The 20,627-nt window shown below is 35.1% G+C and overlaps 1 protein-coding gene across 1 annotated transcript; it reads left to right on the top strand.

Moving 5' to 3' along the window:
* Window positions 1-347: 347 nt before the first annotated feature.
* LOC125659917 (uncharacterized) lies at window positions 348-19,306 on the top strand. The gene is made up of 13 exons (XM_048891721.2): window positions 348-583; window positions 2,451-2,504; window positions 2,607-2,713; window positions 3,036-3,209; window positions 3,522-3,633; window positions 5,682-5,765; window positions 5,871-5,908; window positions 8,710-8,751; window positions 8,982-9,168; window positions 11,602-11,674; window positions 12,019-12,067; window positions 13,782-13,872; window positions 14,622-19,306. Exons 1-13 carry the CDS (start codon window positions 545-547, stop codon window positions 14,784-14,786), a joined length of 1,215 nt encoding a protein of 404 aa, XP_048747678.2. The 5' UTR covers window positions 348-544; the 3' UTR covers window positions 14,787-19,306.
* The last annotated feature ends 1,321 nt before the right edge of the window (window positions 19,307-20,627 follow it).

Raw genomic sequence — 20,627 nt, 5'->3', positions numbered from 1 at the left:
AGATTCGGCTTGGCTGAATATTTGGACTGACGCCTTGTCGGTGAAGGCGTCAGTCCAAATATTCAGCCAAGCCGAATCTCAGCAGAAATATATATATATATGGTTTAGGGATCAACACGTCAACTGTTTTAAATATATTTTAAAGTGGTTTGGGAGGCCGGATGATCCCAGGTCAGAATACCCAATGCACCTTGACATATGCAGCAAGAATTCAAAATATGTATATGGTATAGATTATATTTAGAGGCAAACATTTGTGTGCGTATATAACTGTCTTACGACAGCTTCTAGTTTTCACTCGCTCTATACGTTGTACATATATTACTGAACGAATATGTCTTGGTACTGGTTAACAAAAATATTATACGTACAACTTGGCTTTAAAAAATCCATAAAAAAAAAGAAACAACATCCGGTTCGTGACAATCTTGCCTAGATTTTCTTTAAAATATCGTATGACGCAAACTGATGAAATAAAAGTCGGCTCTATCTAGGCTTATTCAGAAGCTGAACCATTAAAAGTGCCGCAAGTACACCACAGAGTATGACAGTCGGTTGGGTGACCCTTGATGTTGGGGAGCAGGTAAATTTTGATTGGTACCTGTAGAAAAATCTTTCGCAAGTATTTAGGTGTTTAATTTTGGAATTAACTTTGTTGTCAAGTGTCTTTTTGCCAGAGATATACCCTTATATGAAACAACAATCCCCACCCCATTGCATTTGAAACAATTGTATGAATGACATGATATATTTTACAGCAGAATTCGGGATCCTCCACAAACCGTTAACTCCGTTGGTAGATCATTTTACTGGATACTTAAGGGACTCGGTCCGAAATCCCAGTCTGATCACTTTGGGATGATCTCCCTCGATTCGTCGACCCCTTTTCATATGATGTCATTGAAGTACCAGAGCCCTTGGTTAAGTTAGTGTCACGCCCTACAGAGAGTAACTGATAAATTCTTTACCAAAGTGAATGATTGCTTTTGAGCATTGAGAGTAATAATGGGGAGGAATTTGATTTGTGCATGGGTGTTTCTATCATATATATATGCATGTGTAGGGACGTTACAGATGATCTTATTTGTGAGGTAGGCCTTTGTCTGGGCTCATGATAATTAATGGCCCGATGGTTTAGGACCAGTAAATTATGGATTTGGGCTAGTTCTTTGTAAAGAGCTTGGGACTAGTTAATTTGAGTACTTATCAAAATTCCTCAGCAATCGGGTTAGTAAATTATTTATGAAAGTATTCTATTATTACTCAATCATAGAATTTGGGCCTGTCATTATCATATTGACTGATCCAAAGGAACAGTAAAAGCTCCCTATTCACCCCCTATTCATCAGCAAAAATTTATGTTGATAGCCCAAGTGACAATTGAATAAAAATAAATATTTCTAGCTCTGCATTTTGCAGCATTTGCAATTGAAGCATCTTCCCTTGTGACTAATTGTTTACTCTTTATTTTAGCTCATTTAGCAAAATGCACAGTTCCATTAAGTCCTTTGGATTAAAATGTTTATTACTTTGACTGTATATGGAATTATAAACTGAACCCGCTGTGTTTTGATATGACATGTGTGTTCGTTTGTGATAAATAGACTACTGAGTATTGATGGTCAACACCCAAATTCATATTGGAGATAAATCAATGAATTAGATTAAATATAAGTATTTACATGTAAACATAAAACAAGGAAAAGAGGCAGGTGGGAGTATTTGAGTGGTCTCCCTTTGTAGTATTTTCGTGTATCTCAATATAACCAGTTCAAGTATTATATATACAAATAATCACATGTATTAGCTTCTTTGCACTGAGTGAGTGTGTGTTGTATGCGAGCATTATGTGCCCATGGACATAGACAGACTGACCATTATATGCATGACTGGTTCTAACCCACATCACATTTCCGTCATTACCTTACCGATCGGACACTCTCTGCTAGGCTCTTGAATGGGACAGATCAATTATTGCAAACAGTTATAACCTATTTAATTTCTATTCCATGTGTTTATTTAAATGTCTATTTCTCATTTTGTTGTCAATGTGTAAATCATGTATTTGTTAATACTTTTATTTCGGGTGTTTTAATTTTACAATACATAGAAGATTTCGAGTCTACATATCTTCACCAAGGCTAAGTCGATATAATGAACAAAATATGTGACAAGTCCCTATGTATCAAGTCAAATGAGGATTTGTCAGACCCTTAGACTTTGAGAGAACCTGCAGATGACCCAAATTATGAAATCAGAATAATTAACTCTGGAAGAAAATTAGAAAATAAGATTAGGATAATAAATCACAGAATTGACCCATGAATGACTATAAGTGACATGCAAATCATAATGTGAAATTATAATGAAAGGTACAATGAATTAAAGGATTCTATTAATTCAAAAAGATACCTTTGCAGTGGCTTAATAGTGTACTTATAATTTATCAGGCTTTAGTCTACAATCATGAAGGAGTTGCAAGAGTAGAAAAGGGACCTCAAAGGGTGAGTGTTTTAGTCTTTTTCTTTCTTTTCTATGTTGAATTCAGATGAAGCCGATGTCCATAAAACAGCAGAGAATTTTATAATCCTGATAAAAATTTTCAGATCTTTCTGTGGCGAGAACGTTATGAAGTTCTCAAACGAAATGCAGCCAACCAGAATGCCTACCTCATTGTGAAATATAAAGATGGGCGAGTCGAACACAAGAAAGGGTGACTAATGTTAAATGTATATTTAAAATAGGAGATCTATATATTTAAGATCCTTTGATTTTTTACCTTAAAGAAATCAATATCACAATTCAACAGACTATGCCAAAAATATTGAATGTCCATTTATTTTACTGAGATTGAAAGTTATACACAGTGAATTCATCTTTATTTCATTATATTGAATATAATTCATGAATTCCAAAATGTGCAAAAAGGTTATGTGTATGCTTATTTATGGTGGGTAGTGTATGTCTGACTTTTTATCATAAACAGAGTATGTTTAACATTAACAATTATAATGCATTCACTTTCTTGGTTTCAGACCATGTGTGATGTTTACAAATCCCCTAGAGCATTATGGGATACAGATTAAGGACATGATTTCATTAGATGCAAATGAAGCATTGGTGATATACAGAGAGGACGAAAGTACCAAAGCAGTGACTCGATACGTTCAGTTTGGGCCCACCCTGGTTATGCCACAAGCCAACGAATGGTGAGAACGGACTTCATTGTAGAATCCTTTGTTTTGTGATGTGTTTAACGGTAATATAAATAAATGTGTGTGTGTGTGTGTATGTACACACGCACACACACCGGTATAGGATATCGTATAAATGAAGGAAAGAGAGTATTATTTTTGGGCTGTACATGGAATTGAACTGGGATCCCTGCAGTGTTATTCAGGTTTTCTAAGCCTTGAGCTATCCAGGTTGATATCCTTGGTCCATATAGCCCAAAGTATGACAAACTTTCAGATGATATATTGAATCCCAATATTTTATAAATATCGCTTTTTCCATTTCAGGTTCCATTCCTTCAGTTGGCATGGGACCGATCCGAGTAACAAGACACAGTTAATCCCCAATGCTAACTTATTCCAGAAGTTACAAATCAGTCCGGGCCAGTTTTACTACAATGTAATTTCATAATACAAAAATTGTTAAATCAATTATTTTCTTGGCTCAGATATTGATGAAAAGGCTTGATCATGACATGGGGTCTTTGTTTCAGAGTGGTCAGTCTCTATGTTGTTTCAGTGTGGTAAATGAGTGGTCAGTATCTATGGTGTTTCAGTGTGGTCAATCTCTATGGTGTTTCAGTGTGGTCAATGAGTGACCAATTTCTATGGTGATTCAGTGTGGTCAATGAGTAACCAGTCTCTATGGTGTTTCAGTTAGGATGTGAATACATGGTCATTTTAATCTGTGACATGAACTGAGAAATTTTGACTGTAACAATGCTGATCATGACTAAGGTTGGAAAATTTAAGGATGGTGTTGGGCCTGTGACTAGGTTGGACAGACTCGCTTTTATCGCACTTTGCAGGTTAGTGTGCCACTAGTGGCAGTTTTTGTCATTGTGCCATTGGTGGCAGTTTTTGTCAGTGTGCCATTGGTGGCAGTTTTTATCAGTGTGCCATTGGTGGCAGTTTTTGTCATTGTTCCATCAGTGACAGTTTTTGTCTGTGTACCATTGGTGGCAGTTTTTGTCAGTGTGTCATTGGTGGCGGCAGTTTTTATCAGTGTGCCATTGGTGGCAGTTTTTGTCATTGTTCCATCAGTGACAGTTTTTGTCTGTGTACCATTGGTGGCAGTTTTTGTCAGTGTGTCATTGGTGGCAGTTTTTGTCAGTGTGTCATTAGTGGCAGTTTTTGTCAGTGTGCCATTGGTGGCAGTTTTTGTCTGTCATTAGTGGCATTTTTTGTCAGTGTGGCAGTTTTTGTTAGTGTGTCATTGGTGGCATTTTTTGTTTGTGTCATTGGTGGCAGTTTTTGTCAGTGTGCCATTAGTGACTGTTTTTGTCAGTGTGTCATTGGTGGCAGTTTTTGTCAGTGTGCCATTAGTGGCAGTTTGTTTCATTGGTGGCAGTTTTTGTCAGTGTGTCATTAGTGGATGTTTTTGTCAGTGTGCCATTAGTGGCAGTTTTTGTCAGTGTGTCATTGGTGGCAGTTTTTGTCAGTGTGTCATTAGTGGCAGTTTTTGTCAGTGTGCTATTGGTGGCAGTTTGTTTCATTTGTGGCAGTATTTGTCATTGTGTCATTGGTGACAGTTTTTGTCAGTGTGTCATTGGTGACAGTTTTTGTCAGTGTGTCATTAGTAACAGTTTTTGTCAGTGTGTCATTGATGGCAGTCTTTGCCAGTGTGTCATTGGTGACAGTTTTTGCCAGTGTGTCATTTGTGACAGTTTTTGTCAGTGTGTCATTAGTGGCAGTTTTTGTCAGTGTGCTATTGGTGGCAGTTTGTTTCATTTGTGGCAGTATTTGTCATTGTGTCATTGGTGACAGTTTTTGTCAGTGTGTCATTGGTGACAGTTTTTGTCAGTGTGTCATTAGTAACAGTTTTTGTCAGTGTGTCATTGATGGCAGTCTTTGCCAGTGTGTCATTGGTGACAGTTTTTGCCAGTGTGTCATTTGTGACAGTTTTTGTCAGTGTGTCATCTGTGGCTGGTTTTGTCAGTGTGTCATTGATGGCAGTTTTTGTCAGTGTGTCATTGGTGGCAGTTTTTGTCAGTGTGTCATTAGTGGCTGGTTTTGTCAGTGTGTCATTGATGGCAGTTTTTGTCAGTGTGTCATTGGTGGCAGTTTTTGTCAGTGTGTCATTAGTGGCAGTTTTTGAGCAGATTCAACTTCTACTCTGACGTATAGGATATGATCTTTTGGAATTATTTCTCTCCTGAATCAGTTTTATAAGAAATAAAAGTACAAAGTTCTTGTTAGAAACAACTATAAAGATTAACCATTCATCAGCCATGAAATGAGAAACACTATGACATTCTTTTTTGTGGACTTTGTTCATTATTGAGCCAGAAAACTGAGGTCCTCCATAAAATGCACAGGGGCTCCTGATAGATGTAATCCTATGTGACTAATGTTTGCATGTCATCATATATTAATGTAAGTATGTTTATACAAAAGATGTGCAAGTAGACTTCATTCTACAGGATGTAATGAATGGATTTTATGCAGGTTGATGAAGTGCGGACTAAAGATGATGCACCAATCAGAATTAAGCTTATGGTGTTCTACGAGTTGAAAGAAATCGAGACGATGGTGAGTTGGCTGTTGGTGGAAATTGTGAAACAATACAAATGAAATACAAAAATCAGGAGGAAATGTTCTGTATTGAATGTTTAAAACAAGTATGTATTATTTCAGCTGAACTCCACAAAAGACCCGATAGCAGACATTATCAAGTATGGTTTGATAATTACATTTATCTGTAAGGCCAAAATAAAATATGTGTTTCCGATTTCACTCCCCAAAAATTAGGTGGGGTAGGTAGGTAAAACATTTTATTTTATCAAAACATTTTATTTGAAATCTTAGTTTTTGATACACTTTGAATACAGGTCTTTAGACATATTACAAATACTTTTCAAATATTTTGATGATCAATAGTAGTCAAAATGTAAACCAGAGAAACTTGAACACAAAACGAAAAAAACTCCAGTTTGAAAATTCTGGATTTTTATTTACGTATATCGTCAGTAAAATATTTTTGGTTGGCAGCAAAGCGTAGATAGGGTCGGGAAATCAGAAACACATATATTTTTTGTTTTGGCCTGAAAAAAGATTAATAGAATCCTTCAATAGTGAGTGTGGGATTAAGAAATTGTACTGAGTTGACAAGATTTGCAGATCCAAACAAGGCTTTGTTGATTCATAAACAGCGCATCATGTTGCCAAGGTCAAATTTCCCTATCTTACATCAGTATATAATGAAGGATTTTTCTCTCACATTTTATACTTAGTATAGTGCATTGTATCAGGAGCTCTGAGAAATTTCAAAATTATTGAAATCTTTTAACTGCATTTAAAGTAATTGGGAGTCAGAAAGAGCATACTCTATATCGGTTTACACTTTTATGCTAAAAATCCCAAGACTTTCCTCTGGAAATCTACATTAAATAAAAATTTGAAGATGACATGGCAAAATATTGTACCTTATTTGGTAATGTATATTATAGAAAATCTGTTATAATAATCATTGATGTTTTTTCAGTGTATTAAAATTCTAACTGAATGGGATTATCAAAGTTTGCTGAAAATCTCCAAATCTTTCATGCCTCGACCATTATCTCAATGCTGTAAATCACTTCAGATTTCTGGAATTTTGTTTTTTACCATAAATCACTGAGATTTATTTCTGGAATTTTGTATTTTACGGTAAATCACTGAGACTTTATTTCTGGGATTTTGTATTTTACCATAAATCACTGAGATTTATTTCTGTGATTTGTATTTTAATTTTCAAGAACTTTGATTTGTGCAGTACATGTATGCCCATGTATAACATATTATTCACAATTTTGCATCAAGGTGATAGTTCAAATTTACGTGAAAATAAAGTTCTTGTCGTGAAAACGTGATTCACAATAATCATAACACAGCAATCCTAATATAGCAAAATAAAGTTCTCACAACGAAAAAATAATTCTAATGATTACAACACGACAATCCTTAAAGCAAAATAAATTTCTCACAACGAAAAAATAATTGTAATAATTATAACACGACAATCCTTACAGCAAAATAAAGTTCTCACAACGAAAAAATAATTCTAATGATTACAACACGACAATCCTTAAAGCAAAATAAATTTCTCACAACGAAAAAATAATTGTAATAATTATAACACGACAATCCTTAAAGCAAAATAAATTTCTCACAACGAAAAAATAATTGTAATAATTATAACACGACAATCCTTAAAGCAAAATAAATTTCTCACAACGAAAAAATAATTGTAATAATTATAACACGACAATCCTTAAAGCAAAATAAATTTCTCACAACGAAAAAATAATTGTAATAATTATAACATGACAATCCTTACAGCAAAATAAGGTTCTCACAACGAAAAAATAATTCTAATAATTATAGCATGACAATTCTTATAGCAAAATAAATTTCTCACAATGAAAAAAATAATTCATGATATAAACGGCAATTCTTATAGCAAAATAAAGTTCTCACAAAAATTAAAAAAAAGTTCTCACAACAACAACAAAAGGAAGGGGGGGGGGGGGGGGGAATCCGTAGCTGAGTGGTTAGAGCATCGCGCTCAATATCACATGGCTTCTCACCTCTGTTCAGTGCAGGTTCAAATCCCGCTCATGCCAGTAAGTGCAAAATTATCCCAGTTTACTTGTGGGAGGTTGGTAGTCTCTTCCCAGGTTCATTGTATCTTGGTTCTCTCTTCCACCAATAAAAACTGGGTGCCACCAGATTACTAAAAACTTGTTGAGTGTGGTGGAAAACAGTAATCAATCAATCAACAAACATCTTACTTGGTAATACAGAAGGAAGCTGTTTAGAAAATTTTCTTTTATTAGTATCAAAATAGTTCATATATTATTCCAGATCACAAGGAATCAGGCCAAAATTTTCTGAGGCAGTGAATTTATTTAAGTACTACAGAAAAATGGAAAAATACTGTGAAAATGTGTTTGGATGCAAATCCAAAATATTTACTAAATGGTCAATATATGATATTGTTTATAACAAGTGATGAAAAACCAAAGCTTTATAGGTTATATTTGTTATCATTACTTTTAGTATCATTTTGTTAATAGGTATATTTTCAATACCTTTAAATTATGCCAAGCTGTCAAATACTAGTTCATGTAGAAAGTTTTTGTATGGAAGATATTGTATGCATGTATGTGATTTTGTGTGCGAGATCATCTATCATATGTAGATGTAATTGTAAATGTCTAAAAATAAAGCATGGAAAAAAGAAAAAAAACTTGTTGAGTGTGGTGGAAAACAGTAATCAATCAATCAACAAAAAAATAATTCACAATAATCATAACACGGCAATTCTTAATCACTATTTTGTTGACCTGCATGTATATCCTGAAGCAATGCACCCAACTTCTTTGAATAATTTGACATTGTGTTTTATGAGTGAAAGTAGTAAATCGAATAACTTTAACACCATGCCAATTAAACATATGATTGTATAGTAACGATGTGTAACTTTCTTTTTCAGCTGCGTGTGTGCTGATGTGGTCGCTTTTGCTGCCAAATACAGGTAAATCCAAAAGTTGTCAAATGTTATTCTCATAAATTGAAAGTCCTTTGATTAGAAATTCTTTAGTAGATTTTCACTGTAAGATAACATTATCAAAGAATGCTGATGCTGAAATACTAAACTGAAGGGTCTTATTCATGTCATTCATTTTCCATCTGCCTACCCCACACATTGAAAAATAAAGTTACCCTGTGTAAGTTTTCTCAGTTTAATTCCATTTTGATTTACAGCTATATTGAGTTTATGGAGAAATCATCAGAACTCAATGATCTTGCTAATTACCCCCAACTCATGGAGCGCAGCAAGAAGATTGGGTATGAGATCTCCAAAATGGTGTATCGTGGTTATCACGCACATCCTGAGCTCCAGCGCATTCATGATGCATCAATTCAGACCCGAACCAAGCTCAAACTGGCTGTAAGTATCAATTCAGACCCATACCAAGCTCATGTTGGCTGTAAGTATCAATTCAGACCCGAACCAAGCTCAAACTGGCTGTAAGTATCAATTCAGACCTGAACCAAGCTCAGACTGGCTGTAAGTATCAATTCAGACCCATACCAAGCTCAAGTTGGCTGTAAGTATCAATTCAGACCCATACCAAGCTCAAACTGGCTGTAAGTATCAATTCAGACCCATACCAAGCTCATGTTGGCTGTAAGTATCAATTCAGACCTGAACCAAGCTCAAACTGGCTGTAAGTATCAATTTAGACCTGAACCAAGCTCAAACTGGCTGTAAGTATCAATTCAGACCTGAACCAAGCTCAAACTGGCTGTAAGTATCAATTCAGACCCATAACAAGCTCAAGTTGGCTGTAAGTATCAATTCAGACCTGAACCAAGCTTAAACTGGCTGTAAGTATCAATTCAGACCCATACCAAGCTCAAACTGGCTGTAAGTATCAATTCAGACCTGAACCAAGCTCAAACTGGCTGTAAGTATCAATTCAGACCCATACCAAGCTCAAACTGGCTGTAAGTATCAATTCAGACCCATACCAAGCTCATGTTGGCTGTAAGTATCAATTCAGACCTGAACCAAGCTCAAACTGGCTGTAAGTATCAATTTAGACCTGAACCAAGCTCAAACTGGCTGTAAGTATCAATTCAGACCTGAACCAAGCTCAAACTGGCTGTAAGTATCAATTCAGACCCATAACAAGCTCAAGTTGGCTGTAAGTATCAATTCAGACCTGAACCAAGCTTAAACTGGCTGTAAGTATCAATTCAGACCCATACCAAGCTCAAACTGGCTGTAAGTATCAATTCAGACCTGAACCAAGCTCAAACTGGCTGTAAGTATCAATTCAGACCTGAACCAAGCTCAAACTGGCTGTAAGTATCAATTCAGACCCATACCAAGCTCAAACTGGCTGTAAGTATCAATTGTCTGTGTATATTCTGGATAATGTATATTTGTAGACATTGTCCTCACTGAAAAACCCTCTGTCAATTTAAACTGACTGAGAACATACATATACAGAGTAAGAGACTGACAAGAAGTAGCATTCATAGAATTAGATGTACATGTATATGCAGCCTTGTTGTTTGAATAATTTCATTTTTAACTATTTAGTTCAACCCTAATGCATCATCAAACTCTGTTTAAATGTTATAAAACCCAAGAGGGGCCATGGGGCCAAGAACATCCCAGATTCTCAGCTTGAATGTGACCTGTGTGTCATAGATCCTGTTTCTGTGCATGTTTATAATTATTACAAAATTTCAGTAAGTTACAATTATTACAAATCAGAATTACTTTCATTTCAGTATATTACAATTGTTACAAATCTTAATTATTTTCATTTCAGTGTATTACAATTATTACAAAATTTATATGAATTATTTTCATTTCAGTGTATTACAATTATTATATCCCACGCCATGAGGTTGCGGAGGGTATAATGTTTTTGACCCATTCGTCAGTCTGTCAGTCCCTTTCTTGTCAGCGCAATTCCTCTAAGACAGCGCAATTCCTCTAAGACTTCTCAACAGAATTTCATGAAACTTTGTAGTTAATAAGGACACAGTGTGTAGATGTGCATATTCCCAGGGAATTCTGATTCAATAATTTTTCTGGAAGTTATGCTTTTTTTTTAACTTAGAATTTTGAGTCTGTCTGTCCTGTTCTTGTCAGCACAACTGCTCTGACACTGCTCAACAGAATTTCGTCAAACTTTGTAGTTAAGGAGGTACTCTACATCGTCATAATGGATGACGTCCTTTAAAAACATGGAGGAAAAAATCAATAGGAGCAATATTTGACTTTTCCTTTTCAATTTAAATACCTAGCCGAGTAGCTCAGTAGGTTTAATAGCATACCGACTGCTAAACTGTAGGTCGCAGGTTCAAGTCCAGCAGGGCTTTTAAATTTTTTTCAGATTACCTTATACTAAAACGGTATTTTTTGACAAAATAAAGTTGATTTGAAAAATTTCAACTTCAAAATATTGTTGTACATATCCTCCACTTTTCATCTACATCAAATTTCTCTGGTGTAGCATACCTCCTTAATAAGGACACACTGTGTAGATGTGCATATTCACAGAAAATTCTGATTCGATAATTGTTTCTGGGAGTTACGCCCCTTTTGAACTTAGAATTTCAAGCACGTCTGTCCTGTTCTTGCAGTAATGCATAGCATTACCATTCATTATGTGAGGCATTGTCAAGCAATGTGTGGAGCGTGGGGTATGTGGGCTTGCTCACTTTTGCTTCCTTTCATTACAAATCTGAATTACTTTCATTTCAGGGTATTACAAATCTGAATTACTTTCATTCCAGTATATTATAAACCTGAATTACTTTCATTTCAGTATATTATAAACCTGAATTACTTTCATTTCAGTATGAAAAGGAAGAACAACAACAAGACATGACTGATCTCAAGCTGAAAAATGACAGGGATCGTCTCAAACTTGGTAATTTATCACAATGTTTCTAATGCACTGTTTTTTTGGATTGATCATATCACCGCACAATGACATTAGGGCTCTAAATTACATTACATGAATTCCTAAGTAAGTTTGATATGTTTTTATTTTCATCTACTCTATTTTTGCATACACAATGGTAAGAAGACTGATTAGATCTTTTGCATTCATTCATGGATGCCTATGTTGATCACTAAGTGACTGGTTCAAGACAACGAAAAGTCTTCAATTTAGTGAAAATAACTACTTGTACTCTCCTGAATATTTATTATGTATGAATGAACACTGATTAAGAGGACTTTGTTATTAAATTTTCCTTTTCTTGTTTATAGAACAAACAATGGAAATAGAAAGTTTAACCCACAATCAGAACATGGAAAAGTAAGTTTCATTTGTGCTGTTAATGTGTGTTTTACACATAGAACAATTTGTGCTTTACACATAAAATAATTTATGTTGTTATACACCTTACTTTTTTCCTATATAAAACTAATACAATTTAGAACCAACTTTTAAATTGTTAAACCAACTCTCACACTCATGGTCTATTGACCTATCAACAGTTTGCAAACTGTTGACCAGGCAACAGTCTTCCCTATTTCTATTGGCTATGCAAGTCACATGATTCTTGATCTGCTGCTTTGTGTATGTAATGGCGAGGTTCACTGATTTAGCTGATGATGAAATACAGAATTTATTAGATGAAACACAGAGCAGAAACGCAAACAATATATAAATATTAAGAAATATTGATAATGTGTTGGGTATGTTTTCTTTTAAACTAGTGGTAACAGTGATAAATGTATGTTAAAAGTTTAAAGTCAACAAACTATGTGCATCTAGGGGGAAAAAATAACAATCTAAAGAGAGTGAAGGTGTATAACAAAAGATTTATAGACTGTGTCCTCAGACAACAACTGGTTTTTGAACCCTCAAACAAAATAGCTGTTGTCCTTGAACCTAGTCAATATCTGTATACTGTTAGTGTGAGTTTTTAATGACAACATTATCATAATATGTATTTGCTGTGACATCACACATAATATATTACCTGAATCTTTCAATTTCTGTTTTAATTAGCTATGTCACCTTGTACTTTTATGTAAATCTCACAAATCATTGCTGAAACAATTATAATGATGTATCAAGCAGTATCTTGAGATGAGATATAATTAATGTATCCAGGTGTTAACATTGAGAGTCGTAGAGGTATGATTTACGAAGAGGTAAACACAGATCAAAAGGTTATCGCAAACACAATGCATTCTGAAGTTGTGTTCATCAGTGTGAAAATCTGTGTTGATCACAAAATATGTCCTGCAAAACTAGACTTTTGCAGTTATGGAAATTTTAAAGAGTCATTGACCTAGTTCTTGGAAATTGTGAAATGATGGTCCCTGAGCTGATTATGGGAAAATTACTCGATTCTTTTATTTGTCTTTATATCCCACATTGAAAATATACAAACAACTTCAAAATCTATTCCTTAAATTCAAATTCTGTGAACTTACAGCTTTTTATGCCAAGTTGAAATGTCAGTCAGTGCTTGTGGAAAAATAAGATGTATTGAAACAGCATAAGTTTGCTACTAAGAAAATGTTGTTTTATATAAAGTCTGGATACTGGGAATTTTATAAAATTAGATAGTATTCTCAGTGACCAACAGTCGCCCAATTTCAACCAAACAAAATAATGGATTTCCAATACATTGAATTAGCCTGTTCTCATATTGCAGATTCTGGACTGGCCAGATTTTTTCTGAGTGTTCTAAAATTTATCCTTGACCTAATCATCATTAAATGAGTACATCTTTCTGATCAAAAAAAGTATTTGCTTTAAGAAAAAGAACACAAATGAAATAAGTGAGGTTCTTGACTGATTATTAACAAACAGAACAAATGAAATAAGTACAGAACCTAACTGCAGCAAGGAGACGAGAATATGAGAGCCCATGCTTTGCTGAGATGTTGTTTGTATACAAGGTGTAAACACAACACTGTCAATTCTCATGAACATGTTGGCATTTGCCAGTTCAAGCCTGGCTTACAGTGCATGCTAAAACATGTATGGTGTATATGTACGTGTATTCTTACAGGGCAGCAGTGCAACACAAACTGGCTCTGAATGTACAAGAAGAGGAGAAAAAGCGAGACCGCTGGACAGAGGAAAATATGGCTTCTCTTGAGGTAAACCGGGTCAACGGACAAGCATAATTTTGTAGTCATAAAGGAAGAATCTGCAAATGGCCAATTTTGTGTGATATGGGGAAAACGATGATCCTAATTTGTCATCATTGTAGAAATTACACTTGTTTAAAGTCAGCATGTCGCAAATTCTATGGTCGTTATAACGATCTAGTTCACCAATACAACCTATCACTGGATCAAATGCTGTCTGACGTGTTTCATACCAATTGTTAGGCCGTTCTTGGCACACTGATTTTGACTACGGATAACTCTGTTTATCTGATCAAGATATAGGGCTCATGGCGGGTGTGACCGGTCAGCAGGGGATGCTTACTCCTCCTAGGCACCTGATCCCACCTCTGGTATATCTAGGGGTCCATTTTTGCCCAACTCTCTATTTTGTATTGTTTATAGGAGTCATGAGATTGATCACTGTTTGTTATTCTCACCTTTCACACAACATTTTTAATAATCCTAACTCGATGATGAAGAAGTTGGTATGTGAAGGATAGCTGAATGCATCATCAAAACATGACTAATCTATCACACCAGAATCTGTCCAATGCTTTATAAACAAAATTTGTGCTGTAGGTTTTGTGTATGTTAGATTTGAGCCTTTAAACTTAGCATTTCTGTTTCTGAAGGATTTATTTTTTGAGGATTGAATTTCATTGCAAAGCATGGAATACAAAACCTAGAACCAACAGGCGTATGCTTGTAACATTAATTGGCGGTCTTATTTTTGTCAGGCGACGAAAGAGGATCAAAAACAGCTACTGCATCATTATAGTGAACTACACAAGCTCGGGGTGGATCTAAACCAGTATTTACAGTCCGAGACGCAGCACCCACAGAAAGTTGTCTGCATCACCGCCGCAGAAAATACAGCGAATTTTCACCTCCATCGCAGCTGAACCCTGGGAATTTATTCTACAGAGCTGAATAGGCTATCTCTGTCATAAGTCTCCTCATATCCAGACATCGCAGCTGAACCCTGGAAATCTATTCACAGAGCCAAATAGGCTATCTCTGTCATAAGTCTCCTTAATATCCAGGCCTCCTCATGTAGTGTTGAATCTTTGTGTAAATACCACAACCTCCAGGCGAGGATTCTCGAAAAAAAATCGCAAACTTATGTTTGAATTTTCTTATATTTGAGCTGGATTTAAATACACAAGTTTCAACGTAAGTTTTTTTTTTTAGATCCAGGACAGTACAGGGACAGCATAGGGATTCCTAGTTTTATAGAAGACAGGTCTTCTCAGAATCACTTTAATACATGTGTAATTAATCTTTTCAACATTCGAGCATTCTCGGGTAGTGTTGAGTTGGGTCTCTTCAAGCCATGATGCCTTCGCTAACTATTATTTTTCATCCCTTACAAATTTAGAGCTGTTTGAATTTTAAGGGTTGACCTTGATATGAGAAAGTTTGAATTATTTTCTTGAATGCTACGGATAATTTGTTCTATTGTAATACAGGTTAAAATCTGTATTTTCCTGAGTGATTGAACATTAAAATATATAAACCATTGTGAAAGTACTTTAGTGCTTAGAGCTTAGAAAGCAATTATAATGATCTTAATTTAAGCAAAATGTTTCATTCAAATTGTTAGGCCATTCTTTACATACTAATTTTGACTACAGATTACTCGATTTACCTGATCAAGATATAGGACTCATGGTGGCTGTGACCTGTCAACCGGGGATGCTTACTCCTCCTAGGCATCTGATCCCACCTTTGGTGTGTCCAGGGGTCCGTGTTTGTCTGATCCCACCTTTGGTGTGTCCAGGGGTCCGTGTTTGTCTGATCCCACCTTTGGTGTGTCCAGGGGTCCGTGTTTGTCTGATCCCACCTTTGGTGTGTCCAGGGGTCCGTGTTTGTCTGATCCCACCTTTGGTGTGTCCAGGGGTCCGTGTTTGTCTGATCCCACCTTTGGTGTGTCCAGGGGTCCGTGTTTGTCTGATCCCACCCTTGGTGTGTCCAGGGATCCGTGTTTGTCTGATCCCACCTTTGGTGTGTCCAGGAGTCCGTGTTTGTCTGATCCCACCTTTGGTGTGTCCAGGGGTCCGTGTTTGTCTGATCCCACCTCTGGTGTGTCCAGGGGTCCGTGTTTGTCTAATCCCACCTTTGGTGTGTCCAGGGGTCCGTGTTTGCCCTGTTCTCGATTTTGTAGTGTTTATAGGATTCATGAGATTGATGATCAGTGATTGTTATCTTCACCTTTGTCAGTAAAAAATACTGGTGAAATTCAGTAGATTAAGGGTTCTCCAGTTCTGGACAAGTCCAAACAAATTAATGCCCATACAGACATAACATGTGTCAGCACATGATTAATTATGTTTGACGAGATTTAATTGATGCATAAACTATGTAAAATCACATAGGTACATTAAACTTACCATTTGAGATTATCAGATTTATTACTTAGGGCCTCTAAAGACAATCTCATACATGTTTTTTTGTTTTCATTTTTTTTTTTTTTTTTTAATACATTTTATGGTATTAGTCATATTGTTGTATTTTTTGCTTATACAGTTTACTCTTGAATTATTGCAAATCAGTTCATTGCAATTTTCATTATAATGCCACAGTTTGTTAAGAATTAAAACACCAAATTCGCTATCGCCATTTGTGTCATGGTGTTTTTATTACAAAAGTTTATTTCAAAGTGTTAAGTATCTCGATAAATCACCATGGGTGCTTGCGGTCAATGACGTGGAAAATTGGTCATTATCGATCTCCATGTACGCACGGGCAGACAGGATCCTAGTTATTAAATACACAAGAAAATGTTATTTTTACATCGTAGAAAAATATCTCAGCTTAGCGATGGCTTCGCCATGAAAAACGTTTCTGTTGAATTTCAAAGAAAAATATTACATACCACCATGACCATGGAAATCATCCAAAATGTACACAACAGGAAAGGGGTTTTCAGTTACATTGGACTTTATAGTAAAGTAATATGTGAAGTGTTGATTCTGTGTAAATGTGGAGTAAATCAAGAAAACGTCAAATGGTCAGGACTGATGTGTTCCTTGGACATTTTCCTGTAATTTATATGAAACTTTTATCAATGTGCAAATAATACAATTTACCATGTGCAGCGTATTTCATTCCCACGATTTCTCAACTGAGTCCAAAACTGTGGGGAAAATTTATATGGAGTTATATTGGGAGAGGTAATATATTTCAAATTTTTAACATCTTAGAAAATTTACAACTCCATAATTTTTATAGGAATTTTATATTTATACTTATTACAACTAAACTAGACAAAATAAATGTCAAATCATGCATTCATTTTTTATTTTTTTTGTATTGAGTTTTGATATTAAATATTTTATGTTTATTTTTTTTAAAACTAATACATACATGTTAATGTTATTTAGTATATTATCATATGTGCATACAATGTAATATTATTACATGAGTGTAGATGTCAGGTCTCTCATTAAGGAGGAATAACACAGAAAAATTTGATATGGATGAAAAATGAAGAAAATGCACAATATTACATGTATTTTGAAATTGAAAACTTTTAAATTTACTTTATTTAGTCAAAAAATGCAGGTTTAGTTGAAAGTAATCTGAAAAAAGTTTAAAACCCCTGCAGGATTCGAACCCGCGATCTATTGAGCTACTCAGCTAGGCAATTAAATCTTAAAGGAATAGACAAATATTGCTGATATTTATATTTTCCTTCATATTTTAAATGGAAGTCAGCCATGACGACATGATGTAAGGTACCTCCTTAACAATCCAGCTCATTAATTCAGATGATAGGAATGTGATACTTTTGTGCAGTGGTTGACTCTTAATTATGCTGCGCTTGTTGCAAGAGTAAGTCCGTTGAATAATATTTCTGAAGATGAAATAATGTTGCAGGGAAATTGCAGACTTTCAGTATACATGTTTAAACATTTTTGTATCGCATTGTATTGTATATTATTGTAATGTCATGCAACCTCTTCATCCCACAATTTATTGTTTATTTTTCAGACTTTCGGTCAGTAAAAAAAATATAACAACATGTAAGTTTGCAAGTACACTGTACATGTCATGGCTAAGATAGTATTACCATATTTTAGTCTGTATTTATGCCTTCATTGAAATTTTTTTTGAGGCATGTAGACAATCAATGTAGACAAAATGTAAGATAAATCTGATTAAAATCAGATCCTATGATCCGCTCATGTAGATAGCTACACTAGTCTAAGTGTAGTGTGCTCATGTAGATAGCTACACTAGTCTAAGTGTAGTGTACTCATGTAGATAGCTACACTAGTTTAAGTGTAGTGTACTCATGTAGATAGGTACACTAGTCTAAGTGTAGTGTGCTCATGTATATAGCTACACTAGTCTAAGTGTAGTGTACTAGTCTAAGTGTAGTGTACTCATGTAGATAGCTACACTAGTCTAAGTGTAGTGTACTCATGTAGATAGCTAAACTAGTCTAAGTGTAGTGTGCTCATGTAGATAGCTACACTAGTCTAAGTGTAGTGTATTGATCTACATGAGCACTACACTAGTGTAGCAATCTTCGTGAGCGGATCATAGGTTCTGATTTTAATCAGATTGAATGTAATATTTGATGGCGTTTGAAGGTCATAGGATAGCCAAGATTTGGGACGCGTCAAATGAAGTAGAATTTTGCTGTATGTGTTTAGGTGGGATTTTCTATTATTTGATCAAACAACAATGTAAATTGGTCATTAATGCATGAAATGCACCAATAAAAAGATGTATTTTTGAACAATTTCAAGTTTGGGTAATGCTTTTCCATTGAATTTTCAAGTAAAGATTTGTGAATAATGCAAAAATAAAGGTGGTTTCATAGTAAATTTTGTGGCAAATATGGGTGTTTAGCAATATTTACAAATAGTTTTACAAAATTCTGTAATTTATTTTTTTTTTTTGGTTAGGTATCCTATGTCTGTAAGTTTGATGCCGCTTACATATATGTATATTTTCACACAAATATTAATCAGGGCTGGAATCTGAATGCAATGCAGCTCTGAACAAGTGAAATGGAATAAGGGGTCATTTAAAATGGGGCAAAATTGTATTCCAATTTCCAGGGCTCAAATCATACAGGACCCAAATTAGTAGACATTGTTCGTGCTGAAAATAAATTGATGAACAAGCTAAACCAGGAAAATCTACACAACGAAATTCTCTAAATATCCAGGAAAATCTACAAAGCCTGTTTCCTGTTTGTTTATAATACATTTCATATGAATTGTTTATATATTAGACCCAAATATTATGATGACTTTCACTACTACCGGTATTTCCATGTGTTTATTTTGTATTTTATTCTCTTTGTATTTATATTCTTTTTCTGTGATCATTTATTGTAAATCTTTTACTTTATGTTATACCGCATCATTTTTTATTAATTTTAAATAAATCATGTTAAATTTACAAATTGCAGTTATGTACAGCCGGAATTTGATTTCTTAATTGTTTTTAGGGGCATGTTGATTTGTACCAGTTGGTTGGTTGGTAGACCAAGTGCTGTGGGCTCAAGAGCACTTTGCTTGACAAATATCCAACTTTAATAACGAGATGAGGAGTAGCTTCTAAGGAGCAGGTGACCTTTATTGATTTTGAGGTCACACAGTCAGACTACTCAGAGCATTATAAAATAATTGTCTGCTAAATATCTTCAGAACCATGAGCTAGATAGACTTTTAAGCCTGGCACCCCTAAGGAGTATAGATGACCACTATTGATTTTGAGGTCACCAAGTCAAAGGTCAGTGTTAAACTACTCCGGACATAAGAAAATACTGTCCGCTCAATATTTTGAGAAACCTTTGCTTGATAGACATCAGATTTAGTATACATGTAAACCCTAAGAAGTAGATAATCATTGATTTTGAGATCCAAATTAAAGATCACACTTTCATGAGATCCGCGGGTCTCTAAATCAAGTTCTGTGTAGTGGCAGATGTTGACGCCGTGCATGCAGGCGTTTACTCCCAAGAGTCCACATCCATTTGAAAGGGAAAAAAAAGAAAATGAATAAAATTCAAAAAGAAATAAACATGAATTTTCCATTGAGTTGGATAAAGTCATTACATATTTCGTTTTGAGGAGAGAGCGGCGTTTGTCCTTTCTCTGTTCTAAAAACAAATCAAATACATTTTCTCCAAATTTGTAATTTCTACTACAATTTTTAAAGAACATAATTATGCATGCGAATTATCTGAATAGAATAGGAAGTTCATGTCCTTCGGAAGCAAGGTGCTGATGCCAAGAATTCACCGATTTCCAGGAGACTTGCAACTTGAACGAAAGATAAAAATATCAGCAATGATTGTATCTAGCTGGGTAGCTCAGTAGGTTATTAAACTTGTGGACTCAGAATCTTTAGTTCATGCTTTCAAGTCTATATATCAGAGGTTTTAGTATCCTCCCCCCCCCCCCCCCCCCCCCCCCCCCCCCCTGTCACTTTCTATTAAAACTGCATGTTTAACTATATGTAAATAAGATAAATTTGTTAGTTTTCAATTTCAAAATATTATTGTACATATCCTCCACTTTTCATCCCGGCATATCAAATTTCTCTGGTGTGTTATTCCTCCTGAAATCTGCTCCTCTCTATATACAGCTTTAAATCCGCTCCTGTAAACGAGTGGATTTAAAGCTATATAGGGAGGAGCGGATCTAAAGTTGTAGAAATTGAGGAGCGGATTTAAAGCTGAATATAGAGAGGAGCGGATTTAAAGCTGAATTTAGAGAGGA

Source organism: Ostrea edulis, chromosome 9, assembly GCF_947568905.1.
Source record: "Ostrea edulis chromosome 9, xbOstEdul1.1, whole genome shotgun sequence".
Classification (NCBI taxonomy): Eukaryota; Metazoa; Mollusca; class Bivalvia; order Ostreida; family Ostreidae; genus Ostrea; species Ostrea edulis.
The sequence above is the reverse complement of the archived record's forward strand: the minus strand, read 5'-3'. Positions and strand labels throughout refer to the sequence as shown.